General features: G+C 44.2%; 1 protein-coding gene across 2 annotated transcripts; it reads left to right on the forward strand.

Moving 5' to 3' along the window:
- Fam185a (family with sequence similarity 185 member A) lies at positions 1–27,914 on the forward strand. Of its 2 annotated transcripts, none has more exons than XM_075956322.1 (8): positions 1–528; positions 3,621–3,730; positions 4,631–4,723; positions 9,314–9,452; positions 12,999–13,040; positions 16,879–16,974; positions 18,468–18,602; positions 26,309–27,914. In XM_075956322.1, the coding sequence occupies exons 1-8, from the start codon at positions 147–149 to the stop codon at positions 26,419–26,421; spliced, it is 1,110 nt and encodes a 369-aa protein (XP_075812437.1). In that variant the 5' UTR covers positions 1–146; the 3' UTR covers positions 26,422–27,914. The 2 variants fall into 2 exon arrangements, with proteins under 2 accessions (XP_075812437.1, XP_075812438.1); XM_075956323.1 differs by having other exon boundaries at positions 1–506.
- Positions 27,915–27,964: the final 50 nt, after the last annotated feature.

Consider the following 27,964-nt stretch of genomic DNA (forward strand, 5'->3'; position numbering starts at 1 on the left):
AAGGCGAAGAGTTCGGGTCAGGTGTCCACCAGGCACTTTGAAGTTTTAATTTTTTACCGGGTTTGTCTTGCAGCTGCAAAGCCGTCCCCTTCCAGGCTGACCCGAGGCAGCCTCGGGGTTCTGGCGCTCGGGCGCCCAGGGCGGGCATGTTGGGCCGTCTCCCGCCATGCGCGCTACGAGCGCGGCTGGGCGCCTGGTTCGGGGCTCCCGGGGCCCGGTCGTGCGTTTCCGACGGGGATCGGCGGGGATCGGCTCCCCCCGGGCCTCGGAGGGAGTGGACGCTGCCGGTGAGCCCGTTCGGGCGGCTGAAGGCGCGGCTCCCGTGCCACCTGCTCGTGCGGCCCCTGGATCCCCACGCGCACTCGGGCGGCGACCGCGTGCAGGTGGCGGTGTGCGGCGTGGGGCTCGAGGCGGGCGGCCTGGACGGCCTGCAGGTCGAGTACGACGCTGCTCGGCAGGAGATGGCCATCCTGTCCGACGACATCGACCCCCGGGCGTCGGTGGAGGTGAACGCGCCTGTCAAGTTTGGCAAGTGAAGTGGAGACGGGTGTGGGGCGTAGCACCGCTGTCTTAGGTTTCTTCCCACCCTGTTTTCTGACTTAATTGGCCCCATTCAGGAGCCCTCTTTTCTAAAGTGACACTCTTGGATTCCCGAATAGTATCCAAGAGTCAGGATCCCAGTTTCAGTTAAAACCGAATGGAAGCATGACTTGGAATAAGCAAAGTCTAATGACTTTGTGGAGACCCCGTGTTCTTCTTGGTCACAGCCATTAGCAAAATGATTCGTCGTTCAGTGCTGATGTTTTTTGGTAACCTATTCAGTGACTCGGTGTCCACCTTGTTCACATCGTGGGGCTGGCTTCCTCCTCAGCTCTGTGTATAGCTGCTCATTACTAACCCGGATAAACGTACTTGCTTTCCAGCAGACGCCCAAGCTAGTAGGTGCCCGTTAGGCGTAAGTAAATTCTCTGGGAGTAGCGAGCTTTGAAGCGATTAGTAAGGCTGCCTGGGAAATTCATAATAGTACCTACAAAACATATTTCTTAGGTATTTGGGTCCCGATATTTCCCAGATGCAAGTGCACACATCCTTTTCTAAGAAGGCTTCCCCAGGCCGCCATTCTTCCTGGAGCAGAAAGACGATGATCATAACAGCATTTACCTAGCATGAGGTTATTTTTATTAGCCCTGACAGTCACGCTATAGAGTAGATACTCATTGTTACCATTTTAGATGAGGAAATTCAGACATTAGGAAATATCATAAAACAAGTAATATAAACGAACAAACAAGAAACCCAGAGGTGTTATGAAACTTACTTTCTAGAAGCCCTTTTCACCCGAAATACAAAGAGATGGAGCTAGGGTTTGAGCTGGCTGGAATGGCTCAGCTGTTATGCTCTTTTGCATCTCAACTAACCGAGATGAGTAAGAGGCTGTGCCCTCCAAATCTAATAACTTGAAGGTGCTGGTGAGGCTCTACCACATACAGATTGAGGTGGTGTCTTAGGGTTTCTGTTACGGTGAAGAGACACCATGACGGCAATCAGAGGTTCAGTCCGTTATCATCATGGTGGGACATGGCGTCCAGGCAGCCATGGAGAGGTAGGTAGTGGAAAATTCTACAACTTGTGCAGGCAGCAGGAAGTGGTCTGTCTCACTGGGCATGACTTGAGCATAGGAGACCTCAAAGCCCACCCCCACAGTGACACACTTCCCCGAACAAGGCCACACCTCCCATTAGTGCCACTCCCTCTGGGAGATGTTTTCTTTCAAGCCACCAGAGGTGGGTATCAACGGAGAGCTAAACAAAGCTTAAGACAGCACCTTTGAAAATGGATGCTACCTCCGCTGGCAATCCCAGATCTCGTTAGCTCTAACCAGAAGCCTGTTTCCAGTGTACTGTCTCCAGGCCTGTGTTCCGTAGGTCTCTCTAATCTATATAGCTAGTTATTTGTTCTTCTGACTTGCGGAGGAGTGACTGAGTGGACTGGACATAGCATCACTGCTGTGGTGTCCAGCCTCAGCTTTTCATCTGAGCATCTCCCCAAAGAGCAGAGCGTGTGCAGAATCCCATTCCTCTTCTGTGTGTTTGTCAGGGCTGCCTATCTCTTGCTGTGTGACAGGATTCAGTTGGGAAATAAGCTGTGTAGTTATGGTCATATCAGCATTTGACTTTTTATTCTCTTTTCTTCTCGCTCAGTATGTTGTTGCTAATTTAAACCATTGCAATGCAACTGAGGAGATTCCTTCTGTAAGTATTAGAATTGTGGCATTGGGTCCCAATAACTTGCTTGGGTGGAACATAAGGCTCGGTTTTTTTTTTCTTTTTTATCAGTTTCATACAAGCTAGAGTCACCTGGAAGAGAGAGCCTAGCCTCAATTGAAAAAGAAGGATGCCTTCATCAGACTGGCCTGTAGGCAAGACTGTGAAGCAGTTTTTGATGTATGATTGATGTGGGAGTGCTCAGCCCACTGCGGTTGTCCTGGTTTGTATAAAGAAAGCTTGCTGAGAGAACCATGGAGAGCAAGGCAGTGTTGTCTGTGGTCTCTGTTTCAGTTCCTGCCCTGAGTTCATCCTGACTCCCCTTCGTGATGGACTGTTAGCTATGTGATAAACCCTCTCCTTCCACAATGGTTTTGCCCGGCGTTTTATCTCAGCAACAGTAACTAGGACAATAGTATTTATTGCTGTACTCTGGGAATCATTGATATTGATGTGAACTGTATATTCATTATCACTGTTTAGAATCTTGTTGTTGTTGTTTAGTCTGTTGAGACAGCATCTCTCTACAGAGCCCTCACTGTCCTGGAACTCACTATGTGACTAGGCTGTACTCTGGGAATCATTGATATTGATGTGAATTGTACATTCATTATCACTGTTTAGAATCTTGTTGTTGTTGTTGTTTAGTCTGTTGAGACAGCATCTCTCTACAGAGCCCTCACTGTCCTGGAACTCACTATGTGACTAGGCTGAGAATTATTCCTATTTTTCAAACTTTCCTCTTATTTATGCACAATATTGTAGCTTTAGTTCTTCTATTCACTAGGTTTTGGAAAGGGGTTCTGGCTATTAAAACTTGTTTCAAGTACCCTATGATATAGGTGTATGGCAATATTCCCATTCTGTGCTTGTGAAAGGCAGGAGTAGAATCTGAACGCCTGAGTCACGATCACATACACTCACCCATGCCGTTGTGATATGCTTCTGATTAGGGGATCAGTATTTCAAATCTTCTGGAACGTAGGTCAAGGCGAGCTGACCTTCCTGACATTTGGTGACTCGTTAGTTCACTGCCATGTCCTTCGTCCTTTGTGTGGGTTCTTTAGATGAGCTGGGAGCTCCTAAACTATTGCACGTGAGACCTGAGTACCAGCCTGTAAGAACGGCCATCTCCGCCCCTTTATCCACAGCTGTGGTGTTTCCTCTCTTTAGATCAGCCAGCCAGGAGATACAGTCTCTAGAGGCCATTGGAAAGGCCCTGCATTTGGTCCTTGAATGGTAACGACTCCGCAATGTCTGTACTGTAGTGAATCCCTGAGGACCTGGTATCTGGGAATATTAAGATGCTCTCAGACCAGGCACTCACTTCTTCCTTCTTTCTGCCTTTGCTTCTAGATTTGAATATCGAGTCGTCAGGGTCCGGCTCTGTAAAGGTACAGAATATTGAATGTGATCGCTGTGAAATCAGCACTGCACAGGGGGCCAGCGTCTTGGAGGCTGTGAAGGTGAGCGTTTCTCACTTTGTTCCAGTTCTGTCTTCTCCGCCTACCTAAGTTCCGCCCTCTCAACTAAGCCAAGGCAGTTTCTTTATTCATTAACCAATGAAAGCAACACATAGACAGAAGGAACTCCTACACCAGTATCGTTCCAGTTTTAATATATGTGCGCCAAAGTGAGCACTGTTTCACTCATTTTTAATATACGAGAAGCGCTTTACTGGAGTATGAGACAGCTAATTTTGCAGAACAACAGATAATTCATCTATTTTTTAGTTAACAATTTTACATCCATTTCTCTTAAAATGAGATTGGTCTTAGCCACAAATGTTTTAAATTATACCTCCACTAGAGAGTTTGCTGGTATTTCTGTAGCAGGCTTTCTTCTGGGGGCCACTTATAATGGGGGCTCCCAAATAATGACGTGGAGATCTGTTAGTTATGGATGCTTGGCCTTAGCTTAAGCTCTTTTCCTGCTAGTGCTTATAACTTAGCCTGTTTCTCTTCATCTACGTCTCGCCTCAGGGCTTTTTGCCTTTCTTTCCTTCCCTGTGTCTTACTTCCGCTGCTTCTCATGTCTGCCTGGCGTGGACGTCTGCTTACAGCGTCACACATTAGAGAGACTCCGGAAATCCACTTCAGCTGAGAGCTTCAGATACGGAAGCAGAGCTACTTTTGAAGAGTTCTAGAAAGTTCGTTAATAACCTGGGTTTCAGGTTCACATCTGTGACTGTGCTGTGTTAACCACCCTGTAAGACAAACCCTTGTGAGAACAGTTGGTTTCGCTCTCTCATACTTCCCTTACAACTGATTCCTGGCCTATTTTATGGACATGCACAGAAGAAAATGTTTCCTTAGTATCGTGCTAGTTTACTCACTACCCTCTGTGGGTTTTGTTTTGTTTTTCAGAGCCAAAATTTGTGTGTCCAAACGAAAGGAGGCAACGTGATCTGTCTGGGAACTGTTTACGGAAACATAGATATCAAAGCCTCACATCACAGTGTAAGATTGAAACTCAGGGACCTCAGCTCTGCTGCCGAGCCTCCCAAAGGGAAGCTTCCATAGGATTGGCTATGAACGTTTTCTTCTTAGTGCAAGCTCATGTTTGGAACTGAAGTGGTTAAAGCTTGTAATATAAATTTTAGTGCGTGATTTAATACCTTTGATAGTTAATTTAGTTCATATTTAATTCTGACTTGTCTCTTTAGAGACTTTTATTTTGATGGTCATGAATTGTAAGTAATTCCACTTATGGGAACTGCGATTTGTGTAGGTGCTATATTTCCTTGAACACTGTGCTCTCCTGGGTTTGCTGCTGTCTGACCGATCGAGGGTCAGTTCTGAGATACGCGTGCAGTTATGGTCAGCACTGATTAGAGGACATGATGTCGGGAGAGGCAGCAAGACAGCAGGGCCTCTGGATGAGCTGGAGGTGGAATGAGCGGTTGATAGGCTCAAAATCCGTCATGTACTCAGAGAATTCATATAAAATTTGAAAAAGCATCTGAAATCAGCTCTAGTGTTTCCACAAGATGGCGCTGGGAGACAGAACCACCGTCCCCAAACCCCCGCCTCAGAGATTTGCTGTCACAGAAAGATGGTGTGTATTGTAAGCTGTTTTCTTGCTTCCAGTTGTTTCTCATGCTGCTAACAGGAAAGTTAAGGTCTGGGGACTGTGACTTCTCAGCTGCTGCTGTTGATGGGTAGTGCTTTGGAGCTTACAAAATAATTGGAGGTTATGAGCTTATCCTGTAGCTCGTTGCTGGCAGTTTTTAAAAATGATCACATGGTATTTATTCATTTATTTGTGTGAGTGTGAGTGTGTGTGCACAGTGCAGGTGTGCACGTGTGCCAGAGTGCACACGTGGGGATCCGAGGGACACTAGTAGGGTTTGGTGCTCCCCTCCTCCCATCTGGGTTGTCAGACTTGGCAGTGCTGCTCACGGGGATCTGCTGGCCCCTTGTGGTGCAGTAGCGTCAGGGGGGCTGTGGCGTTGTCTCTGCTGGTGCAGAGGAGTCAGGGGGGCTGTGGCGTTGTCTCTGGTGCAGTGGACTCGGGGGGGCTGTGGCGTTGTCTCTGGTGCAGTGGACTCGGGGGGGGGGGCTGTGGCATTGTTCTTGCTGTTGTCAATTTCCCATTACTTTTTTCTGAGAATCTGTGGGAAGTTGTTTAAAACAAGTATTTAAATATATGATAAACCTTTTAAATTAAACTAGGCAAGTGTTTCCAGAGCCTGTAGCCTTAGGTCATGCCCTTGGAGATGACCCTTAGCTTTTTTTCAGTCAGATTACCACCTCCGTAGAAGTACAACAGTCAGCCCTTGCAGTAATGTGTAGTGTTACGTGTGATATTACATGTGATGCCACCATAAGATCCCATGTTTTCTGTGGGGGTCAACACTGGTGTCTTTCTCAAGTGCTCTTCACCTTGTTTCTGGAGACAGTTTCTCACTGAACCAGGAGCCCTGGACTTTGGCGACGCAGTGAGCTCCGGGATCTGCTATGTCCACCTTCCCCGCGCTGGGGTTATAAACTGGTGGTCCTAGGTTCACATGGGTGCTGGGGATCCAGACGCGGGGCCCGTGCTTGACTGGTGAGCTGTGTCTCCATCAGACATGGCCACGTTAGTTGTTAGTTTGTCCTGATTGACATGGGTGTCAAACATTTCTTCACTCCTTCTTCCTGCGGAACTTTCGTTTCTTTCCTGAGTATGGTGATGTGCTCAAGACTTAGTATAGATATTTAAAACATTTAAAAGTTTATTTAAAAACATAGAAAATATAATTACTGGTTAACAGCACATATTGAGGATTAAACTTCCTGACTCAACCGCTTACTACGTCTTGAGACTTAAGACAAGTTACTTAACATTTCTGTGTCTCAGTTGTCTGGAAAAGGCGGTCCCAGTAATGGAGCTGTCTGAGAAGACTGATAGAAAGATTCAGGCATTACTGCAGGGAAGGGGCTGCCTCTGACACAGGGCTTGCCTGCCGTGAGGATGAAGGAAGAGCCGTAGGAGAGATCACCGGCACTTCCCTGCCCTGCATGGCGCTGTTTGAAAGGAAGTATCAGTGCACTTACTCAAACGGGATAATGAAATTAAATGGACGTCATAAACAACAGGACGGTCAGTGGTGTGGCTGTTCTAAATGGTATTATTAATTTCAGAATCGGCCTTTTATAAATTAAGAAAGAGCATAGATAGTTTATGTGACTGCAAGTTAAACTGATGATACACTTGTCACTTCTGTCTGGACTACAGAGTCACATACTTCCTAAATACTTGATTTTTGTTACTTGTAACAGGTGTGCGTGTGTGTGTGTGTGTGTGTGTGTGTGTGTGTGTGTGTGCATAATGACCAAGTGTAGGGAAAAATCCCTCCTTATGTTAAAATTAATTTTAGCAATACCTCTCAGGAAGGTATTTATTCTCTGATCTACCTTTTGTCCTCTCTTTAAATAATTTCTGTTAAAAATCAGTGTACAGTTTAAGTTAGACAATCTGCATGTGATACTTTTATCCAGTAATATTTTTGACTATAAATAAGATTTTTGTCAATATTTTGCTGTAAACTGAGCTAACCCAAATTTAATTTTTCTAATTTGTGACCCTGGGTGAATTTAGGGTTTCTGGGAAATTGTATGAATGATTGGCAGCTGCGCTGTGCTGGGGTTTTACTTGCTTTCGTTGGCGTTGGTCGTCAGTGTGTTTTCTGGCTTCCTGGGGGTGTTTTTCACTTTTAATGAACAGTATTGATCCTTGGTACTCTCCAGACCCTCATAAAGAGTATCTGGAAACGTAGCTTTATTCACGTGGTAGCAGGCAGTGTCTAGGTAGAAGTGCTCCTTAGCTGATTCAGGGTGCTTTAAATGTTCCAGTAAATGTTCTTCTTTTGGTGTAAAACAGCCCTGTTCCCTGTTGAAAGGCCAGAATATTCCATTTTGTTGCCTGTTTTATAGAAATTCTTGGAGAGTATGAACATTAAGCAAGTTTTCATGAGTAGAGTTTGTAGGTAAAGACTTTTTTGTTGGAAGGTTGTTTCTCTTTCTCTCCCCCCCACCTCTTTTTTCCAGTTTTCGAGACAGGGTGTCTCTTGTAGCCCTGCTGGCTCTCAGTCCGCAATCAACTTAAGATAAACAAGTAGTTAAAAAGCAATGTGGTAGTTAAAAATACAAGAAGTTACGTACTGTGAATCCAGAGGGGAAGCAGTTTTACCGTATGCCCCTAAGATCCACTAAGTACTTTTCTTTCTTGTTTTATACTATCGTCTGTAGTATTTCATTCTTGAAACTCGATCTTGTTTGCTAACATTTGTTAGCATTCTTTACAGTTTTTGGAAAGCTTGTGAGGAGGGATGAAGCCGGTGTCATTGTGTTCAAACAGCGGTACTGCTGGTTTCAATGCCCCGTGTACTACTTCAAACTGTTCCTGGGCAGAACAGTGGCAAGTCATCATAGTAACTGAATGTGTGGTACCAACACTTTCATATTAACACGTTTGTTTATAACATGGTAGAGATGATGTGGAATTCCCAACTGTCTTTGTTTTACATGCAAACATTATTTGAAACAAACACATACTGAATTTTGTTAGGGACATTTAAGGACGAATAAGAATTCCTCTCACTTTGTTCACTGGAAAGCGACTGCCTTATTAAATGCAAAGTGGAAAAGTTTTAGAAGGTTATAGTTATTACATCAACATGTGAGAAAAGCCACGTAGCCCAGCAGCATCTAAGCAGGTGAGGCTCAAAATGCATTGAGATTTATATAGGAATGGCAGTACATTGGATCATTAATCAGATAAAAGATACACACAGGACACCTTCTGTAACAAGCATCTCCCTGCTGTTACTGTTGAAATGGAAGATGGATTCAGACATAAGAAAAGCACAGGGAATGCATGCAATCAGTATAAGAATGTGTAATAGAAGGGAGGAGACAGAGTGATCATTTGGAGAATATAATTGTGCATGTGGACTTTCTCTAATGCAAATACATCTTTGGAATTAGTGAGTTTATTGTGGTTGCTAGATTAAGTTCAAATATAAACATCAAGAAGATAACATGAAATTTCAAGAGCTGCATTGTGTAATAGCACTTTAAGAATGTCTAGTTGGAATAAACAAGTAAGATAAATTCTACAAAGAAAGCATAAAACATTGTTAAGAGAAACTAAAGAAGGCATAAATAAATGAAGGACTCGGGCGTTGGCTCTGTTTCCCATTCTGCAGGAGAGTGCATGTTGCTCACTGTCTGGGCAGCTAGAGCTGGGAGTCACTTGTCAAGGAGATGTGTATTTCTCATGGAGTTGGTATCATTGTAGATCAGCAGTTCTCAGCCTTCCTAACACTACAACCCTTCAGTACAGTTCCTCCTGTGGGGTGACCCTCAATCATAAAGTTATCTCGTTGCCACTTCATAACTGTGATTTTGCCACTGTTGTGAACCATAAACATCTAATATGAAGGGTATCTGATGTGTGACTGCTGTGGGGGTTGTAGCTCACAGGTAAGAACTGCTGTTCTAGACGACCTTCCGGTTGTTACAGTTTGTTTTATAATGAACTGATTGCAGTCTCTCTTTACCTAGAGTGTGACCGCAGATAAACTTCAGGGAAGTTGCGTTAATATAGCTACAGAGGATGGTTTACTGGAAGTCAAGTATCTTTATACAGAATCTTCATTTTTGTCTTCGGCTGCTGGGGATATTGCATTAGGAAATGTTCATGGTAAGCTGAAAAGGGCCTAGTACATTTCAGGCTTTTCACACAGCATAAAATTTAAGAGATGAGTGTATAGTTCAAGAAAGATCGGGAACGGGCCTTCTAGATAATTAGTTGCAGATTATCTTTTTAAAAAAAAAATCTACGAAAATAAACTTACAAGCTAACTTTAATTTATTTTAACAAGAATTTGCAAATTATGCTGTTATATATGAAGCTAATGGTAATTCTGATTTTTTTAAAAAAAGATTTGTATTATTTTACATTGTGTGTGCATGTGTATGCGTGTGTGTACAGCATGTGCGTGCTCTCTCTCCAGACCCAGTAGTTATGATATGTATAAAGAGATGAAATAAAGGCAGTATTAATAAAGATGGATTTTTATAAGAAAAACAATATCAAGAAAATGAAATAAAGTCAGTATTAATAACAAGATTTCTTAGTGGTTACTTTTTATGATAGGAGAGGTAAAAGTGAAGAAGGTTAATAGGAACTCTGTGGTACTAATGTCGGGTACGGTGCATTCATGTGTTTTGTGCTGGCAGAGGTCCTCTAGTACTGTGTCATCTCAGTTGTCTTTAAGTATCTTCTTGTGATGTCCCGAACGTGTCTCCACAGAGGACAGCGTCACTTAGTGAATGTTCGCATTATGTAGAGAGACCACAATGGTGAGAGACATGGCCAGGGCTGCTGGCGGTCAGTGCCACTCTGCCCCTTTGTGTTCCCACAGAGCAGCTGATCCAAATCCAGCTGTATTTTCTGAAATACGTGCTGGTGGTATTAAGACCCGCTTAGTCCTCGGAAGAAGTGCGTTCAGCGTGTGCACGTCTGCTAAATGTCCGTCTTCCGGGAAGCGTGGGCTTGACCGCTTTCCCATAGATGGTTGGCTCATTTCACTCCTTAATAAGGCGGAATGCTGGTGTCTGTACATTTGCAACACTCCTGCGTTTTAGCAGGGAGCATAAATCTAAGTTGTATTAGGATTGGCTAGTACTGGTCAGGTTAGCAAGTAACAAATCGGGAATTGGCTAGGGCTGGTCAGGCTAGCAAGTAACAAATTGGGAATTGGCTAGGGCTGGTCGGGCTAGCAGTGGTCTTCTGTTAGAAAGGGAGAGTTTAGGAGATTAGAATAACCTTCCACCTCAGTTTGATGACTGAGCTCAACAGTCCCTACACTGATAACATTACTGGAACCTAAAATAGAGCAGAGCTATATCCAAATAAAACAAATGCTTTTCTTACCTTTTTTGGTGTTATTCAGTGTGCATTTAGTTGTAAGTAGTAGTGGAATAGTAATAACTTGTAATTTCATATTTTAAGTGACTTCTAATAAGCATCACATTACTATGGTGATCATAGTTAAGGTATTGTATCTACTATAATAGATATTTTAGGTCTGATGGGCTCTGCAGGGGGAGTCATAGGCCCTGCTACAGTTCAACTTACTCGTTCAACATGGTTACTGGCTGACAACTGTGTGCCAGATTCCCAGGTGCCAGGAGTGTGGACTTGGGCAAGAAGTGATGCCCACCTTTAAAGGACACATAGCTGAGCGGAAGGTCTTCCACCCATCTCCAGTTGTTGTCCCTGGCTGTCCTGGAACTCGCTCTGTGGACCAGACTGGCCTTGAACTCACAGAGATCCACCTGCCTCTACCTCCCGAGAGCTGGGATTAAAGGTGTCCACAACCACTTCCCAGTGAAAATATTTTTGAAATATTCTTTATAACCATTCTCAGATCCCCAGCCTTTTGTTCCACTGTGTTTGACTGTGTAGTAGGGCTCTACTATTCCAGAGGGATGTTAGCAGACACATGTCACTATAATGAGAAGTGGTCTTCATTCTCTGTGGACCTTAAGCTTTTGGTTTATAGCTGTAATAATCATTTTCTCAAGACTTCATATCATAGTCAAGTTTGAGAGTCATATTTTCATCTAAAAATAGTATTTTGCTACATTAATTTAAGGCTATTTTGTGTATAGGATCAGCTTTCTTGTGTATATGAGACTAGACTCACTGGCTAGGTGACTGTAAAACTATGTCTCAGAGCGGCCTAGCTGGGTTTCTGACGTAAGATCTCTCCTGGATTATAATCATGATGTCATCCTGGGCCGTGAGCTCTCTGTTCAGGCGGAGTAAATATGGCTCCGTGCCTCCTCATGGCTGTTGCTAGAATGCAGTTCATCCTGTTAGCCAAAGGCCCCTTGATTTCCTTGTCGAAGGGCAGTTGACAGTGTTACAGCTGACTTCCATGAGAGTAGCAGAAATACAGAATTATAATCTGTTTATAACCGAATCATGGAGGTGACCACCCAGCACCTTTCTCCCGCTCTCTTTGTCTGGACTGCACGTGATGGAGGATCCCGCAGAGAGCGTGGGTGCTCCGAGGGAGGACTAGTGGGAGCATTTGAGAGCGACTGCTTTTGACTCTCGTCTGCACACACGCGGTGCTGAGACCGCATTCACGCGGTCTGACAGCTGGATGCGTTGTAGAGCACACCAGTGAAGTAATGTGTACCCGACACATTTCACAAGGTCTTCGAAGCCTTGTAGTGGCCTAAGACATAAAAATAATTTCATGGGCTTCCCCATTAAAACCATGTTCTTACCCTACATAAACGCACCCCTTGTCTTGTGCTCACATGAAGGTGATGGGTGTTACACCTTTACAGCCACTTTGCCATCATGCAAGTCTGACGATGGGGCACATGAATTGTGCCTTTCTTTTTACTTTTTCCAGAAATTGACATACTATTTTCAAAATATATGAAATAATTTTCAGTTGATTGATTTATTTTGAATTAATATTGAATTGACTAATTTTGAATCAAGTTATTCCTTGTTTCTGTAGTTGTAGGGTATATTAGAAAAGATGATGTCATTGCACACAGTTTGGAGAGAGAAGCTCTGAACTTCTGGTTCTGGGGGTACTTGTACCTACAGACACACATGGGAAGAGCAACCCTGTTTTTAAACTAAAGAGGCTGAGAGGAATGGTTGCAACACCCTACCGTAATTCTGGAAAACGTATTTTCACTGCATAGTGGAAAGCTTTGAAGCCTTTTTCTTTGTTAGTCATACATCTGTGTATTCATTATTGTTATCCCAAACCACTTTAACACTTGGCTCAGAAACTACTTTAATCCAACAGATGTGGCAACGGGGCTGGAAGAAAAAGACATTTCCACGAAACATTTGTGTTCTTGGCTGAAACTTGGCTTTGTACTGTCTAATTAGTGAACTGGGTTGATGTTTAGGTTGAAAAGGTGGGGGAAGTACATTTTGTCAGGGTGTCATTGCTTTCTCTCCATGTATATGTGTGATTGTTTTGTAGGTATGCTGTAAACCCTTCAGTGTGGGAAGAGAGGAGGAGGTTATATCCCCCAGTCATTTTCTCTGGCTGGATTTCTGGTGCTGACAGGAATGACCACAGCGGCAGTAGTAGTATGAGTGGCGTTGTGGGTGTGCAGCTGTGCACTAGGGTTCTCTGTAGCACGGTTCCTTCTTCACTATCCCTAGTAATGTGAAATTCTCATTTTCTCTCTTTTGCAGGAAATATCGTATTACAAAGCAAGAAGGGTAATATTACAGTAGGTATGTGTCAAGGTGCTGGTTGGTAATGGCTTACAACACCTGTTATTGTGATGATTTATTAAAATCTATAGTTCATCTCACGAGCCTTACTCGATATGTATAGACAGGCCAAGATGAATGTGTCCACTCAGAGAAAATGCCCTGGACCTAGTATTAAGAAAGGAAATCATATAAATTTCTTGAGTTCTTTAAACAGCTGCGTTCACTCTTTGAAAAAAAATACACTTATTTGTGTGTGTGTGTGCAAATTGTTTCCAAAATTGATATCATTTGATGTCAACCATTAGGCATGCCAATACCTTTTTCGTCTGTGTTTATGGGTGTCTATATGTCAGGAATTCTTTTACTAAGTGGGAATATATTAGTCTGAGTGCCCGGAGAAAAAGAACAGACATGTAAATAAATAACAAAAAGTGATTTCAGATCACCGTGGGTGCAATGAGGAAGTAAGGGTAATGGGACAGAGATTGCTTATGGAAAGAAAGTTACTGCAGTTGGGCATTCAGGGAAGAAGAGAGACATTTTAATTGAGGTTACCAAAATAACAACTAAAAGGCTTGTAAAATGATGTGTAAAGAGCTCCCACACAGAGGGCTGGCAAGAACAAACCTTAGGAATGAGGTGGGTTTTTCAGCTTTGATGGTGTGCTGGGTGTGGTGGGAGACAAAGTGAGACCAGGTCTTAGAACCTTGTGTGTGTCGCTTCCGTCCCGAGAAGGCTCAGATGGCGGATATCACATGTTCAGGATGCTCAGCCGGTGGGATCTCTTTCTGAGACAAGACCATGCTGAAATTAGAATGGGTGAGCAGGAGAAAGCAGGGCCGATGAGCTGGTGATGGGACAGGAGTGCTGGCAGAGTCTGTTCCCTGTGACCTCTTCAAGGCATCGCCAAACTGGGTTTCATCTTTTAAGAAGGTGAACGTGGCTTGGCTCACACACCCCCTGAGGACTGTTTACCCCTTCTTATTTGTGGAATACCTAGAGGGAACCCCATGGAAAACTTCTACCCTTTCAAACTCTTCCGTCCTGTGTATAAAATCTGCCTGCCCTTGCACTTTGTGTAGCTTTAAGAACATATGAACCAGGCAACAAACAACTTGTCCCTCCTAATAGCTTGGAAGTTTAAATTTAAAAATATTTAAAACCTTGCTTTGAACATGCTTATTCAATTTTGAAGTTTTCCATTTATCTAGAAGAAAACAACACATTTAAAATGCTGACTTTTCAAGCTTAGTTGTTTTTCTCCTGTCAACGAAATATGCTACAACTACGCGTTTCTTTGCTTGAGCCTGGTGTTAGCTGCTGGTTGACATCAATATTTCACTTTTGAGTTATTAAAAATAAAACAGCTCAGTGGTCTCTGGAAGACAAGATTTTGTCCACAATTCTATTGGTAGATAATTCTCTGTGGGAGTCTATGTACTCCTGTCTTCTCTGTAGTTTCTGTTCTCCGGGAGCTGTGGGACTTCTTCACGTCAGCTTCTCCGTATAACCTTTAAAGTGTGGAATTCTTGTGGATAAAGTCATCATTTTACTCTAGATGATTAATTTATCATTTCAACAATCATATTACAGAAAGTTTTTTGCTGCATAACTTTAAAGTGCAAACTGCTGGGTTTTATTAATCTAAAATTTTTGAGAGTTTTTTGAGAGTTTCATCCATGAGTGCTTGTGTTTACGTCATCCCCACCCCATTCTCTCACCCTGCCAACTCCAATGCCCCCTCAAATTCATGACCTCTGTTTTACACACACGTGTATGTGTTCATAAAAACAGGCTACTGAGTTCACGTGTGTGTGTGTGTTTGCGCACACGCGTGTGCACAGCTGACTGGAATCAGATAGCCTACTATGCCCTCATTCCTATAGAAGACTTACTGTCCTGCCCGCAGCCATATATTGCCTACAGCTTTGAGATTTCATGTTTTCTACATAGGTTTTAAATGTCACATGTGTGCTTATTCTTTATGAAACACATCTTGAGTTTTTTTTTTTGACAGATTTGAAAATGAGACATTAGCAAAGCTCAGCACTGATAACATTCAGATATGATTACTTTGTAACTTATTATCTTCCCTGTGGTGAAGGGAATAAAAGCATTGTTTGTGGCTCACCTCACATTCTTGTAGAGCCCCCTTTCCCAGAGAACTAGTTTTCAAGCACTTTGTTCAGGCTGGGATGACATGTGTACACATTAGGAAGCCTGCATGTTTGTGATCGTAATCTATTTTATACGGCTTCTTTAATCAGAGGTTTCTGTTGGTACTCATCCAGCAATGTTGTAGCCAGTCTCTGTCTCCTGTCATTTACCTACTGTCCTCATTTACTTACATAGGTGTTTACATGTGATGTCCTCATGTACTTATATTGTGTTTACATCTGATGTCCCCATTTACTTACATTGGTATTTATTTTTGATGTCCTCATTTACTTACATTGGTGTTTACATGTGATGTCCTCATGTACTTACATTGGTATTTATTTTTGATGTCCTCATTTACTTACATTGATGTTTAAATTTGGCACTTGAAAACTAATAATTGGCGTCTGATAAAAGACCTTTTGGTATAGATTGGAGACAAATTATTCTAAATGATCTTTGTGCCAGATCTTGAATAATTCACTTCCAAGTTTGATTGAAGTTATTTAAAATTTGAAAGAAAAGCATTGCCTCTGTGGATAATATATTTTCTCTCCATATTTTATGAAAGATACTATTTCTCACCTGATTTTCACCACTGTTCTTCTCGATTGAAGTAGGCAAAGCCCTTGATAAAATACGCTTTTAAGAGGGGCTCCTGGAAAGAATATGCGGGGGCCTTCTCAGTGCGGTCAGGCTGGATATTGCACTAAAGTTTCGGTGGCCGTGGGGGTAGGGAAGATGACCTTTAGCACTGGCACTCAAGTCATGCTCCAGTTTCCTTGTCTCTGACTTCGCTTCCCCTTGACCTGAACCTGTTGGTCTGCTGAAATCAAGAGACATTGACAACATGGGGAACTTTGAGTCCATAGAAGGATTAAGTTAGGATTTCCTTACTCTGACTTGAAGATACCTATTCAAAACCAGAAACCTGTCCAGAAGTATTAACTGAAAACAGAAAACAGCCTCCCCGCTTTCTGTGATTGCTCCACACCCTTGCTGCCCTCCAAGCAATGCAGTAAAGCCTGTGGATGCTGAAGAGAAACGCTGACTTGTCTCACTAACCTTGCCCCTGTTTATATAGATGGAACACAAGGTAAACACTTTTGGCTAATACTGGTGATCTACTAAATTTGTCAGTTTGAGAATAAGCTCAATGATTGAATGATTAAGTGATGCTTTCTGGTCTTGGCATTGGCTGCCAGTTGTTACCACCCTTCCCACAGCCAGACTTCAGGCCATGAACCGTGGGGCAGGAGAGATGGCTCAGGGGTTAAGAGCACTGGCGCTCTTCCAGAGGACCTGGGTTTGGTTCCCAGCACCCACATGGAGCCTTCACTGTGTGACTCCAGTTCAGAGGGCCCAGTGCCCTCTTCTGGATTCCTTGGTACCCGGCAGGCAAGTGGTACATAGACATTCTTCCTTACCAGCAACACCATACACGTAAAAAGTTAAATTAAAAGTTTAAGAAGAGATGCATTTTCAGAGTTCTGTGGGTAAGTTTTGTTAGCTGTCTGGGTGTATGTTTCTAAACTTTTAATACTTGTTTACATTTTGATAAAAATAGTAACACTGCTATGCAGAAAATGAAAAGCCTCGCAAGGTCTGTGGGTTCTTACCCATACGTTGAAGCAGGGCCTTTATTTCAAGTTTATAATCCCATCAAGAACAATCATGGTTATGCTTTTCTCTCTCCCAGATTCATCCTCTGGGTGTCTGAAGGCCTCAAGTCAGCAGGGTGCCATAGATGTTTATATCAGCCAGCTGGAGGAAGTGGCACTGACTTCACAGGAAGGTGAGCCAACTGGACTGTCAGTGCTTGTGTGGAATGAGGAGAGGATGATGTAATGTGATGATGTAATGTAATGATGTAATATTGGGAGACAGGGATGATGTAATGTGATGATGTAATGAGAGGAGAGGATGATGTAATGTGATGGTGTAATGTAATGATGTAATATTGGGAGACAGGGATGATGTAAGGTGTGATGTAATATTGGGAGACAGGTGGTTGGTTATCTCCCATTAGATCCTGATCTAGCCAACCAGACATCTTTATGCTTAGTACAGATGGCCATGGAGACAAGCTTTCTTTCTGTACAACAAGCGAACATGGTGTTTTACTTTGACGGCGAATGGCGCTGTGCAGTAGGTGTGTGCTGTGACCCTGCACTGCGATTGTTCACAGGATCTCACAGCGATGGTGCTGTGACCCCGCACTGTGATTGTTCACAGGATCTCACAGCGATGACGCTGTGCAGTAGGTGTGTGCTGTGACCCAGCACTGCGATTGTTCACAGGATCTCACAGCCGATGGCGCTGTGACCCCGCACTGCGATTGTTCACAGGATCTCACAGCCGATGGCGCTGTGACCCCGCACTGCGATTGTTCACAGGATCTCACAGCGATGGTGCTGTGACCCCGCACTGCGATTGTTCACAGGATCTCACAGCGATGGTGCTGTGCAGTAGGTGTGTGCTGTGACCCCGCACTGCGATTGTTCACAGGATCTCACAGCGATGGTGCTGTGCAGTAGGTGTGTGCTGTGACCCCGCACTGCGATTGTTCACAGGATCTCACAGCGATGGTGCTGTGACCCCGCACTGCGATTGTTCACAGGATCTCACAGCGATGGTGCTGTGCAGTAGGTGTGTGCTGTGACCCCGCACTGCGATTGTTCACAGGATCTCACAGCTAACGGAGTACTTTCTCTGATTTAGTCCTTTAGAATCTAGAATCTTCCTTTGGGATAACCAGCAGACCGCACTGAAATACTGTAGCTGACCGCTAGTCAGCTGGAGTCCAGATGGTTTTGTTATTTCTCCTTGCGCTCTAGCATGACTGAACGCCCAGGCTTCTGTGGGTCACGTGGTACAGTGATGTGGGAGCATCAGAGTGACTGAAGCAGGCTGGTCGTCCTTGCTCTGAACCTGCGTTCTGACTGCAGCCGTGGTGGGCACTTAAGCCGGCCCTCCGCCGTACTTCATGAAATGAAATAGCACTTGTCCGGGCCTTTGCACGCATGTGGTGATTACCGCCCCTTTTTGGTGTGGGCCAGCTGGGTGGGGAGTCAGCAAAGGAGATCTGGTAGTTCCTCGTGTTCTGATGCCCGCACTCCTGACAGAGCCATGACAGGTGTTTTCAGAGGTTGCTCGACTGCCTGGGAGGAAGAGAATTCGCTGCTGTTTACATCGGTATACTGAGGAGAAAAACAGTAAATCAGGAGCAATATTTTAATGAAATTTACAATTATTTATTTGTGTTGTCTTACTCTAAATTTACCGCAGGCTCTATTACTGTCAAGGCCCCATCTTCTCTACGAGCTTATTTAAAGTTATCAGGGAAAGAAGTGGTTGTGGATGCAGACGCTCAAGTTCACGACATGGCCAAGGATCATAAAGGTGGCAACGTGACGGTCACAGGTAAGCAGACTGCGGTGGGTGGATGGTGGGTGGATGGTCACCGCGCATGCGTGCGCGGAAAGGAACCTGCGTAGAACCACGGGTAGATGGCCACTGCGCATGCGTGAGTGGCAGTGCTCACGGCAGTTCCCGTGTGCTTGACGTCGTTCTTCCAGTGACTGTCGGTGACGTAGCGCAGACACCGTAGAAAAGACCTCACTCACGTAGGGTCACTCAGTGCGTCTGTCCTTACATCTGGGCCTTTTACATTATTACACAAGCCTTAAGTTAACTGCGTGGTGAGACAGGAATCCTGTTTGCTGTGCACACTGTAAATTCTCTCTTTTGGTGTGGCAAAGGCTCAGTTCCACAACTTGAATAATTTCTGTGCATTTTTCATTACTTCTAGCTACACTAATGCCTATACTGTCTTTAAGTATTTGTTTTAATGGTTACTAAAATTATTGCTAGCATTTCTCTTTAAATTCTAATACAATGTCAGGAAGAATGCTGAAGTAAACTGCCCGTGTCCATGTGCTACAGGCTCACCTGTGAGACCATGGCCATGGATATGAAAAGGTGTTCTTAAAGTCAAGTTTCTACTGAGTTTTAGAATCCAGTTTCATCAATTTACTTATGAACTTGATTGTGGTGTATCTAGCTCCACGCCCTGAAGTTCTCGGCGTATTACTGCTTAGAGTGGAAACCAGGGCTGGAGAAGAGACTCAGCCAATAAAATGCTCGCCTTATGAGCATGAGCACTTAGGTTTCACCCCAGAACCCACACCCACATATTTAGAACAAACAAACAGATTATCATAAGTAATCGTAGCACTGGGGAGGTGGCCACAGGCTGGTTCCGGGGCTCTCTGGCCAGCCAGTCTCGCCGACTCAGTGAGTTCCAGGCATTTGAGAAAACCTGTCTGAAAATACTGGGTGGATAGGACCCGAGGAACAATCCAGGGGCTATCCCCTGGCCTCCACGCACTGGAGAATCGGGCCAGAGGTTGGAAAGAAGCTGGATTGTGACCTAAGTCCTTGGGTTCTATTTTGTAACGTAAGGATAGATTGTATTGCTCCAAATAAGGAAAAAAAAGTGCAGTCTTTTGACAGTTTTAGAAATAACTGCTGTTTTTGAATATACAGAAGTAATTTGTTAGTGGCATATGTGTATTTAGGATCATATTGGGGAGATTCAGTAACTGGAAACAATGCTATCAGGTGTATGTATGGAAGGCTTTTTTTTTTCTTTACGTCTACTGGTGTTTTGCCTGCACGTATGTTATGTCTGTGTGAGGTGTCAGAAGCCTTGGAACTGTAATTTTGGACAGTTGTGAGCCGCCATGTGGGTGCTGGGAATTGCACCCAAGGCCTTTTTGGAAGAGCAGCCAGTGCTCTTAACCGCTGAGCCATCTCTCTGGCCTGTACACTTTTCAAAGCATTTACTTAAAATATGCTGATAGAGAATTAATGTTGGAACCGTTTTCATAACACTTGTGTCCTTATATTTCCTTAACAGAGTGTGAGGTTTTGGAAATACCATGGGTAATGAGACAGACAGAGCCTTTGTTCATGTCCACCAAAAGGGCCAGGATTTGCTTCTGTTCATTGTGATCTTTGTAGAGGCTGATAGCATTTGTACAACATTTTTTTTTTTCTGAGACAGGGTTTCTCTGTAGCTTTGGAGCCTGTCCTGGAACTAGCTCTTGTAGACCAGGCTGGTCTTGAACTCACAGAGATCCGCCTGCCTCTGCCTCCCGAGTGCTGGGATTAAAGGCGTGGGCCATGACCATTTGACTTGTATAATATTTTTGAAAAGAAAAATCTCCCAGGCAGGATGCAGTTACAGGGATTAAGTTTCCCTCTCACCTGAAACAATGACAGAGGAATAGTAAAATACATTTTTCATCAGTTTTGAAGACACTGACATCAGGCACTTAAAGAAAGCGATCGCTGAGGGATAGAACCAATGGGAAGAGAGCCCATGGTGGCTTTGATGACGTCATCAGGGTCCAGCACAGCTGGAGAGGCTGACTCTGTGCTGAGGGGATGGAGACAAGCTTCCAAAGGCAAAGGGGTCCCGGTTCACACAGTGATGGAGGACAGACCACCAAAGTCTGTTCAACCAGAGCGAGCTTTATCCTTGAGAAAGAAAAAATCACCATGGGGCACACAAAGCCTATCAGCTATAGCTGTGACCACAGCCAGAGATTCTGAAACTGTGGTCATGGGGCTGGTTCTGGGCCTCCTCTTGTAGTAAAATCAAGCACAGGGTGTGGGCCAGAGAGCTCATACAGCCTTGAGGTCAGGCTTAAAGTCACACTACATTAGAAGTTTTACAGCGTTTGGTTATAGGATGTTAGAATATTAACTTAGGATGTTTGCAAAAGCCTGTGGCTGACCCAGCCGCTTTTCACTGTCTCTGAAGGAATGCAAGGCATACAGGAAGAGGATCCCCTAGAGGCCGCATTTAGAAGCTAACCTGTGTCTCCAGTACCTGTCTGGCTGGGAAGCTGGGAGGCAGGAGCCCTCTGTTCACAGTGACTGTCAGGATGTCTGCTCTTAAGGCAGAAAGTGTTTGTTAGAGTAAACAGTGGCTGCCAACTTTATTATTTTTTTCTCCCAAAATGTGTTTGGTCTTACAACTTTATATTTCTATATTCTATTCCTAGACTCTTCAACATAGGTCTAGGATTTATAAAGGTGATCATGTGATTGTCTCCCAGTCCACTTATATGTCTTGTTGTATTTGTTAACAAAAATATGTTAAACCATCCCTGTAGCTCCTGGATACAATTTGCCTGTATTAGACTTGCAAGTGTTAATACTGGGGATTTCTGTGTCTATGTTCCTCAGGAATTTTTTTTTTTTTTTTTTTTTGGTTTTTCAAGACAGGGTTTCTCTGCGGCTTTGGATCCTGCCCTGGAACTAGCTCTGTAGACCAGGCTGGCCTCGAACTCACAGAGATCGGCCTGCCTCTGCCTCCCAAGTGCTGGGATTAAAGGCGTGCACCACCATCACCCAGCTTCCTCAGGAATTTTGACCTGAAATTTTCTTTCTTCTTGGGGATTTATCTGATTTGCCTAGTAGACTAATACTGGCTTCATTGGAGTTTGGAAGTATCGCTTCTGTTTCTGTTTGTTTGAATAATTTAAGAAGTACTGGTTGTAGCACTTCTTTGAAATTCTGGTTCTGCTATGAATCTCTCTGGGCTTGGGCTAGTTTAAATTTGGTGGTTTGGATAAATACAGGCATTTGTTCATTTAAGTTTTCTAACTTAATGGAGTATGGGTTGCTAAAGAATTTCCTTATGGTATTCTGACTTTCTTTGTATCTGTTGTAATTTCTGCCTGTTGATTTTTGATTCTGCTAATGTATATCATCTCTTTCTTTTGGTTAGTTTGGCCAAAAGACTTTCAATCCTATGTTTTCAAAGAACCAGCTCTTAACTTGAATTTTCCTTGACCCTATCTCATTAATTCCTGCCCTGATTTTTATTATTTCCTGCCATATATTGGATTTTGTTTGGTTTTTACTTTTCCAAATTCTTGAGTTGTATCACTAAGTCATTTATTTGAGTTCATTCAATGTAAGCAGTGGGACTTAGGACTTAATGAATTTCCCTTTTAAGGAATACTTTTAATCTCTTCCCCAGAGGTTTTATTGTTCTGTGTTTTCATTTTCATTTAGTCCCAGGAATGTTTTTTTCTTGATTTCTTTACTCATTCATCATTTCGTAATGTGTTGTTTCAGCTCTCCAAGTTTGTGTAATTATGAGAAAACTGTTTGCTTTTGCTTTTAAGTTTTTTTGCACCATGGCCAGATAAGATACATGGAATTTTATCATTTGTCCTGATTGTGTTAAGATTTGGTTTTTGTCCCAGGATGCAATCTATGTTAGAGACGTTTCCATGGGCTGCTGAGTAGAATGCTTGTACTTGGCATTTGAGTAGAATTTCCTGTAGACCTGTTAGGTCAGCTTGGTGGATAAGTCATTCAATTCTGACATTATACAGTTTGTTTGTCCAGATGACCTGTGTGTTGGTGAAAGCTGAGTGGTGAAATCACCTACTGGGTTCAAGGTACTCTGCAGCTTGGTGCATATACATTTGGGGTAGTGACAGCTTGTTCACTTCCAGGCCCCTTGTGTTTACAACACTCTCCATCCTTCCGCTCTGTCAGCCTTCAAAGCTGAGTTTCTTGTAGACAACAGAAAGATGTTTTTGTTTTTTTTTTTTCTTACAGTCAGCCCGTGTCTTCTGGCTAAAGAGTTGAGGCCGTGAATGTGTAAAGTTATCGAAAAGGTGTATCTCGGTTGTAGACGTGTCATTGATTGTTTTCAGTTTGTGTTCCTAGCCCTGGGTTGTGTTCCAGTAACTAAGGCTCCATCTGCCTTCTTTCTCTGGTCTCTTGGCTACACTTACTCCTTCCTCTCTCCAGTACAAAGCAACACTGGTTCCAGTGTTTTTGAAGTGGAGCTGGTTTGGTGGAGACGATTTCTTTCAGCCTGTTTATACCATGGCAAGTTTTTATTTCTCCTTGACTATGGCAGATAGTTTTCCTGGGTGTCGCGTCCACCCTCAACCAGCAAGGAAAAACGCAACACCCGGAGCTCTTCTTGCAGCAGTTTTCAGGACTTTATTCACAGCAATCTATCTCCTTCTCCTTCCCTTTCTCTCTCTCTCTCTCTCTCTGGGCAAACCTCTCCCAGCCCTTAAGTAGGCATGGGCTGCCAACCCCGAACTGCCAGGTGGGCACTGCCCATAGGTTCACGCATATGCAGGCAGCTGATGATCATTGCGTGATCATAGCATAGGTCAGGCCTTAGCCATCTCAGGAGTTGATTATACATCTCCATCAGGTGTGACACCACGCAGCTCGCTACACCTGGGCACAGTAATTAGATTGGTAACCGTGGTATTTTAGGATATGTTCTTAGAGGTTCTTCTGACTTTTAAAGTTTCCATTGAGAAGTCAGCTTCTGGTAGGTTTTCCTCTGTGTGGGACTTGTGTTCTTTCTTTGTGCAGCTCTCGGTGCCCTCTGCTTGTGTCCCGCCTTTGGTGTGCCGTGTGCTACGTGTGTCTGTCTTTCCTTAACTTGGGAACATTTTCTTTTATGATCTTATTAAATATGGCCAGTGACACTGACGACAGAGTCTTTTCTTTCATTTATGCCTATAGTTCAGATTTGGTCTTTCTGGTGTTCTGTAGTGTTTAGTTAAAGTGTGACGTTCACATGCCAGAAAGGTTAGAAGTTATTTGGGGCACAGATGTTAGATTTGCATGATGCTTCCCGCAGAATACTGACCAGACAAGTTCAGTTACTCTGGGTGATGAATGTCACTGAGGTAGAGGTACATTTCAGATACAACTAGGAAAAAATAGATAATCTACTCCATCAAGTCATATTTCACCTATACCAAATGTATTGAGTTCTATTGTTATTTATTCCATTTTACTACTATAGTTTATTTTGATACAAGAATTGCTCAATTTAATAATGTTTTTGCATCTGATAGAAGTAAGATAGTGATGCTAGCACTCACATACAGCATATGCAATGGCTGATACTGTTGTTTGTGTTTTACATGAATTCACTCATTAAATTCTTATGACAAAAAAACCCCAGGTATGTTCTGAGTTAACTAAAGGAACCGGAAATGACATACTGGGGGATCTGAGCAGGAGGCTAGAGGGCAAACGGCAGAGTTAGAGCAGTGTAGACGACTGTCCTTCCCACTTACTGGAAAATACACTGCCTCAGAATGGTCATCTGCCCTGTCTTTATCCACAGAAAATGTCTCCATTTTTAGAGAGACATGTAAGGATAAGGTTTTGGAACTAGGCTCCGGTGTGTTGCCAGACTTGGACCTGAAGGATCTGTAAACCACACAAGTCAGCCGAGCATCTGCACAGACGCAGGCCAGAGTACCTGTTGGCAGGACAGAAGTTTGTGATGTCCGGCCGTGGAGTGTGGAGGGTCACTGAAGTCACTCATCTGTCGTGTGTAACCAGCAGCAGCCTTGCTCTTGGCCTCTCCTGCTGCAGGAGGAAGTGGGCTGATCGGCTTCTTACTCCATAAGACAAACACACATACTGAGGCAGTGATGAAGGCTGGATATTAAGGAAAAGGCCAGGAACGTCTGTTGATGCTTTATTATCCGTGCTAAGAGATGTTCAACGATGAAAAGTTAAGGAATTCCAGTCTTTCCTCCATGTTTATTTGAATCACTAGAAAAAGAAGTTCTGTATTGTAGAAAACCCGCCAGTGTAAGACCCACCTATCAAATGCAGCACAGGCACAAGAAAGGCAGGGGTGAAGCCAACCCTCGCGGGAGAGTGGGAGGGGCAGGAGGAGCAAAGGTGAGGTGTGCGGGCTTGGGTGTTTTGAAAACACAGCAAGGAGAGCGCATGGGAAGGCGGCCCAGGAAGTGGCTCTGGAGCAGGGGCAGGGCGTCCAGGACACGCTCCCAGCTGTGGTTCAGGGGGAAGGGAAGGGAGGCGAGAATGCAGAGAACCTGGAGTGTGACATAAAGACCACATATTACAAAGGAACGTGTCCTCAGCTGAGACTGTCTCATGGTGTTAACAGGGAAACAACCGTAGGAAAAAGGAAGTGTTGATGGTGGATGCGGGAACATACCCACAGCTCCCTCTGGTTCCGTCGTCGCTGGTTGAGAGACTACGCAGGGTGTGTTGATGGCAGAGGTGATCAGTAACTAGAGCAGCAGAGGGGAGAGAGAAAACGTCTCACTGTGTGACTGCCACTGTTCCCAGGACAGGAGGGGGAAACAGGCTTAGCAGGATGCAGAGAGAAGGCTAAGCTGAGGCCCGGGGACAACGGGGGTGAGGAGGAGCTGTTCCCGAAGTTCTACAGATACCACCGTGAACACTCAACAAGTGTTGATGCTTGAGGGAAGCTGCCTGCTACAATGTGGACATGGATACAGCCTCAGTTACCTTGGAAAAAGAAAAACAGAAAATTTTAAAAGTACAGTTCTTTTTATGTAAATACAAATAATCACAGTTACCACGCAGATCAGTGATTGCTAGGTTGTGGGGTGAGGGAACAGTTGGCTCCTGGGCAGGAAAGTATGTTAGCCAGCCTTCGGTTACTGTAACAATTATCTGAGCTCACAGTTTGGGGAGCTCCAGTCTCTGATCAGCAGGCGGCCCCTTTACCTGTGGGTGTGTGCTGAGGCAGCTGCTCACCTCGGGGCTGCAGAATGAGAAGAGCATAAAGAGGGGCTGGCACACTCCCGTGACCAAAGACTTACGTACGACGGGATCCACTTCAGGAAGCTTCCACCTTCCCATAGTGCAGCTGGTGATAAAGCCTGTAACGCAGCCTGTGGGGGACAGGGTACGGATAGATCACAGTGTGTGAGGAGATGTAGGAGGGCTGATGTGCTCGCTGTCTTGTGGGGAGAGAGCTGATTGCCCAGACCTCCACACTTGTCAGACTGACTGTGTTGTGCACCTCAGATGCAATAGTTTAATGACACATTCGCAGAAGTCTCTTGTCCCGGCCTGCACTAGAACCAGTGTGACAACTCACCTCAGTTCTGACGGAGTGAACGCTCTTCACGGCTTTCCTGACTGACTTGTTTCCCACAAGGTGCTCATTCTTAGGCATTTCTGCCTTTTTGAGATAAACAAGTAAGATTAGTCTGCTTAAATATTGTTCTTGGCTACTAAACTGGACGTGGTACAATTCTGTATTTCAGGACTCATGAATCAAGCAAGGAGTCAGGAAAGGTGGATAACCGCCGTCGCCCCCAAAGGCACCGTGAGTTTTAAACATCAGAGCTGGTTTCAGTCTCTGAAACTGTCGGACTGAAAACGGCTTCGCCGTGTCTGTCAATTCTCACGTGGTGTAGCAGACAGCAGCATCAGCGGGAATGCTGGCGAGCTGTCTCGGGAGTTCCACAAAGGTGCACTTGACTACAGTTTGTTTTCTATTGCTGTGTTCCAAGTTACAGAAGCCCCAGGACATGTTTGAGGCCTCCGGGATGCCTGAAACCACAGGCAGTGTCAACTCCTGTAAACCGTGTTTCTTAATAACACACATGCCAGCTGAATGCCTTTTCTGTTCAACTAAGCTGTTACATACTCCGAGCAAAACTCTGGCAGTTCTTCCAAAGCGAACAGATGCTTCCTTCCTTCTTTGCAGGGTCCCACCCTTGCATCCACCCTGACCATAGGGCCCAGCTGCCTCAGCGTATGACTTGTTTTCTTACCAAGTCAACGACTTTTACATTTTTCCTTAAAGCATTTTGTGGCTGCTCTTTGTCAGACCCGATGCAAATGTCATCACAACTGTACCTTAGAGCCGTTACCAACGTAAGGACTTCTTGGACTCTGGCACCGTGGCACCCTGTGATGGCTGGAAGGCCAGCGTGGCCACTGCGTGTACACAGAGAGCATGATGTGCACGCAAAGGAACGGCTCACAACCTGCACGGAGCAGCGTAAGGCGTCCTCCTGCTGCTTCAGGTGACACACAGTTTAAAACTTAGGCTTTACTTCAGAATTTATCAGCTACAAGTTACTGAAGAAATAAAAAGCGAATCCTTGGATGGGGGCAAGAGAACAGTTCTACCAGATTTAACGGCTTCAGATGGCCTTTAGCAGCTTATAGTTGGTGATGTGGGCGTTGTGCTCCGTGCGTCTCTCGGCTGGATGTTATCTGGGGCTGCAGGGAGAAGGCTCCCAGGTTCACTCACGTTATAGGGAAATCGCATTATTTATGCCTGTGTGACATTGTTGTCTCGCTGCCTTCCACAAAGGGTCACTCTTTCCTATGCCATCTCCTTCCTCGTGGGGACACACGGAGCCCTCCTGCTCTGAACGTCTGACTTCCGTATAAGCTGGAGAAAGCTCTGCTTGGTTGGCCAAGATATTTAACATGATTCTGGGCATGTCACATCCTCTCCACGACGCCCACTCAAGAGATGACTGTGTCAAGGCCCAGGTGTCAGTCACCTTAGGATTGTTACTGCAGCCCACGTGAGAGAGTTTCTTAGTACCTCCTGTAGCACTGTCTTTAAGTTGTGAATCAAACACTTTTCATGTAGGAGAAGCAGTTGCTTCTGATTTACTGTGTCTTCACAGTGGGAAAGAACTGTTACTCTATCATGAGATGTATGAAGATACAATCACTTTTATAAGGCGGGCTATAATTTATAGAATTCCTCTATGAACTCCATTTCTTTAGAAATGGCTACTACAACATTAACTATACTACACTGAGCAGATCAATTCGTTGGATTATTTTTGATTTTGATAAATTAGTGATTAGACACTGATTTCAAATAAACTTTTCTAGATATTATTTATAGTAAGTCTCCTTTTACTGCTGTCCCATTTCTTTACATTCTTAAC

Source organism: Microtus pennsylvanicus, chromosome 22, assembly GCF_037038515.1.
Source record: "Microtus pennsylvanicus isolate mMicPen1 chromosome 22, mMicPen1.hap1, whole genome shotgun sequence".
NCBI lineage: Eukaryota > Metazoa > Chordata > Mammalia > Rodentia > Cricetidae > Microtus > Microtus pennsylvanicus.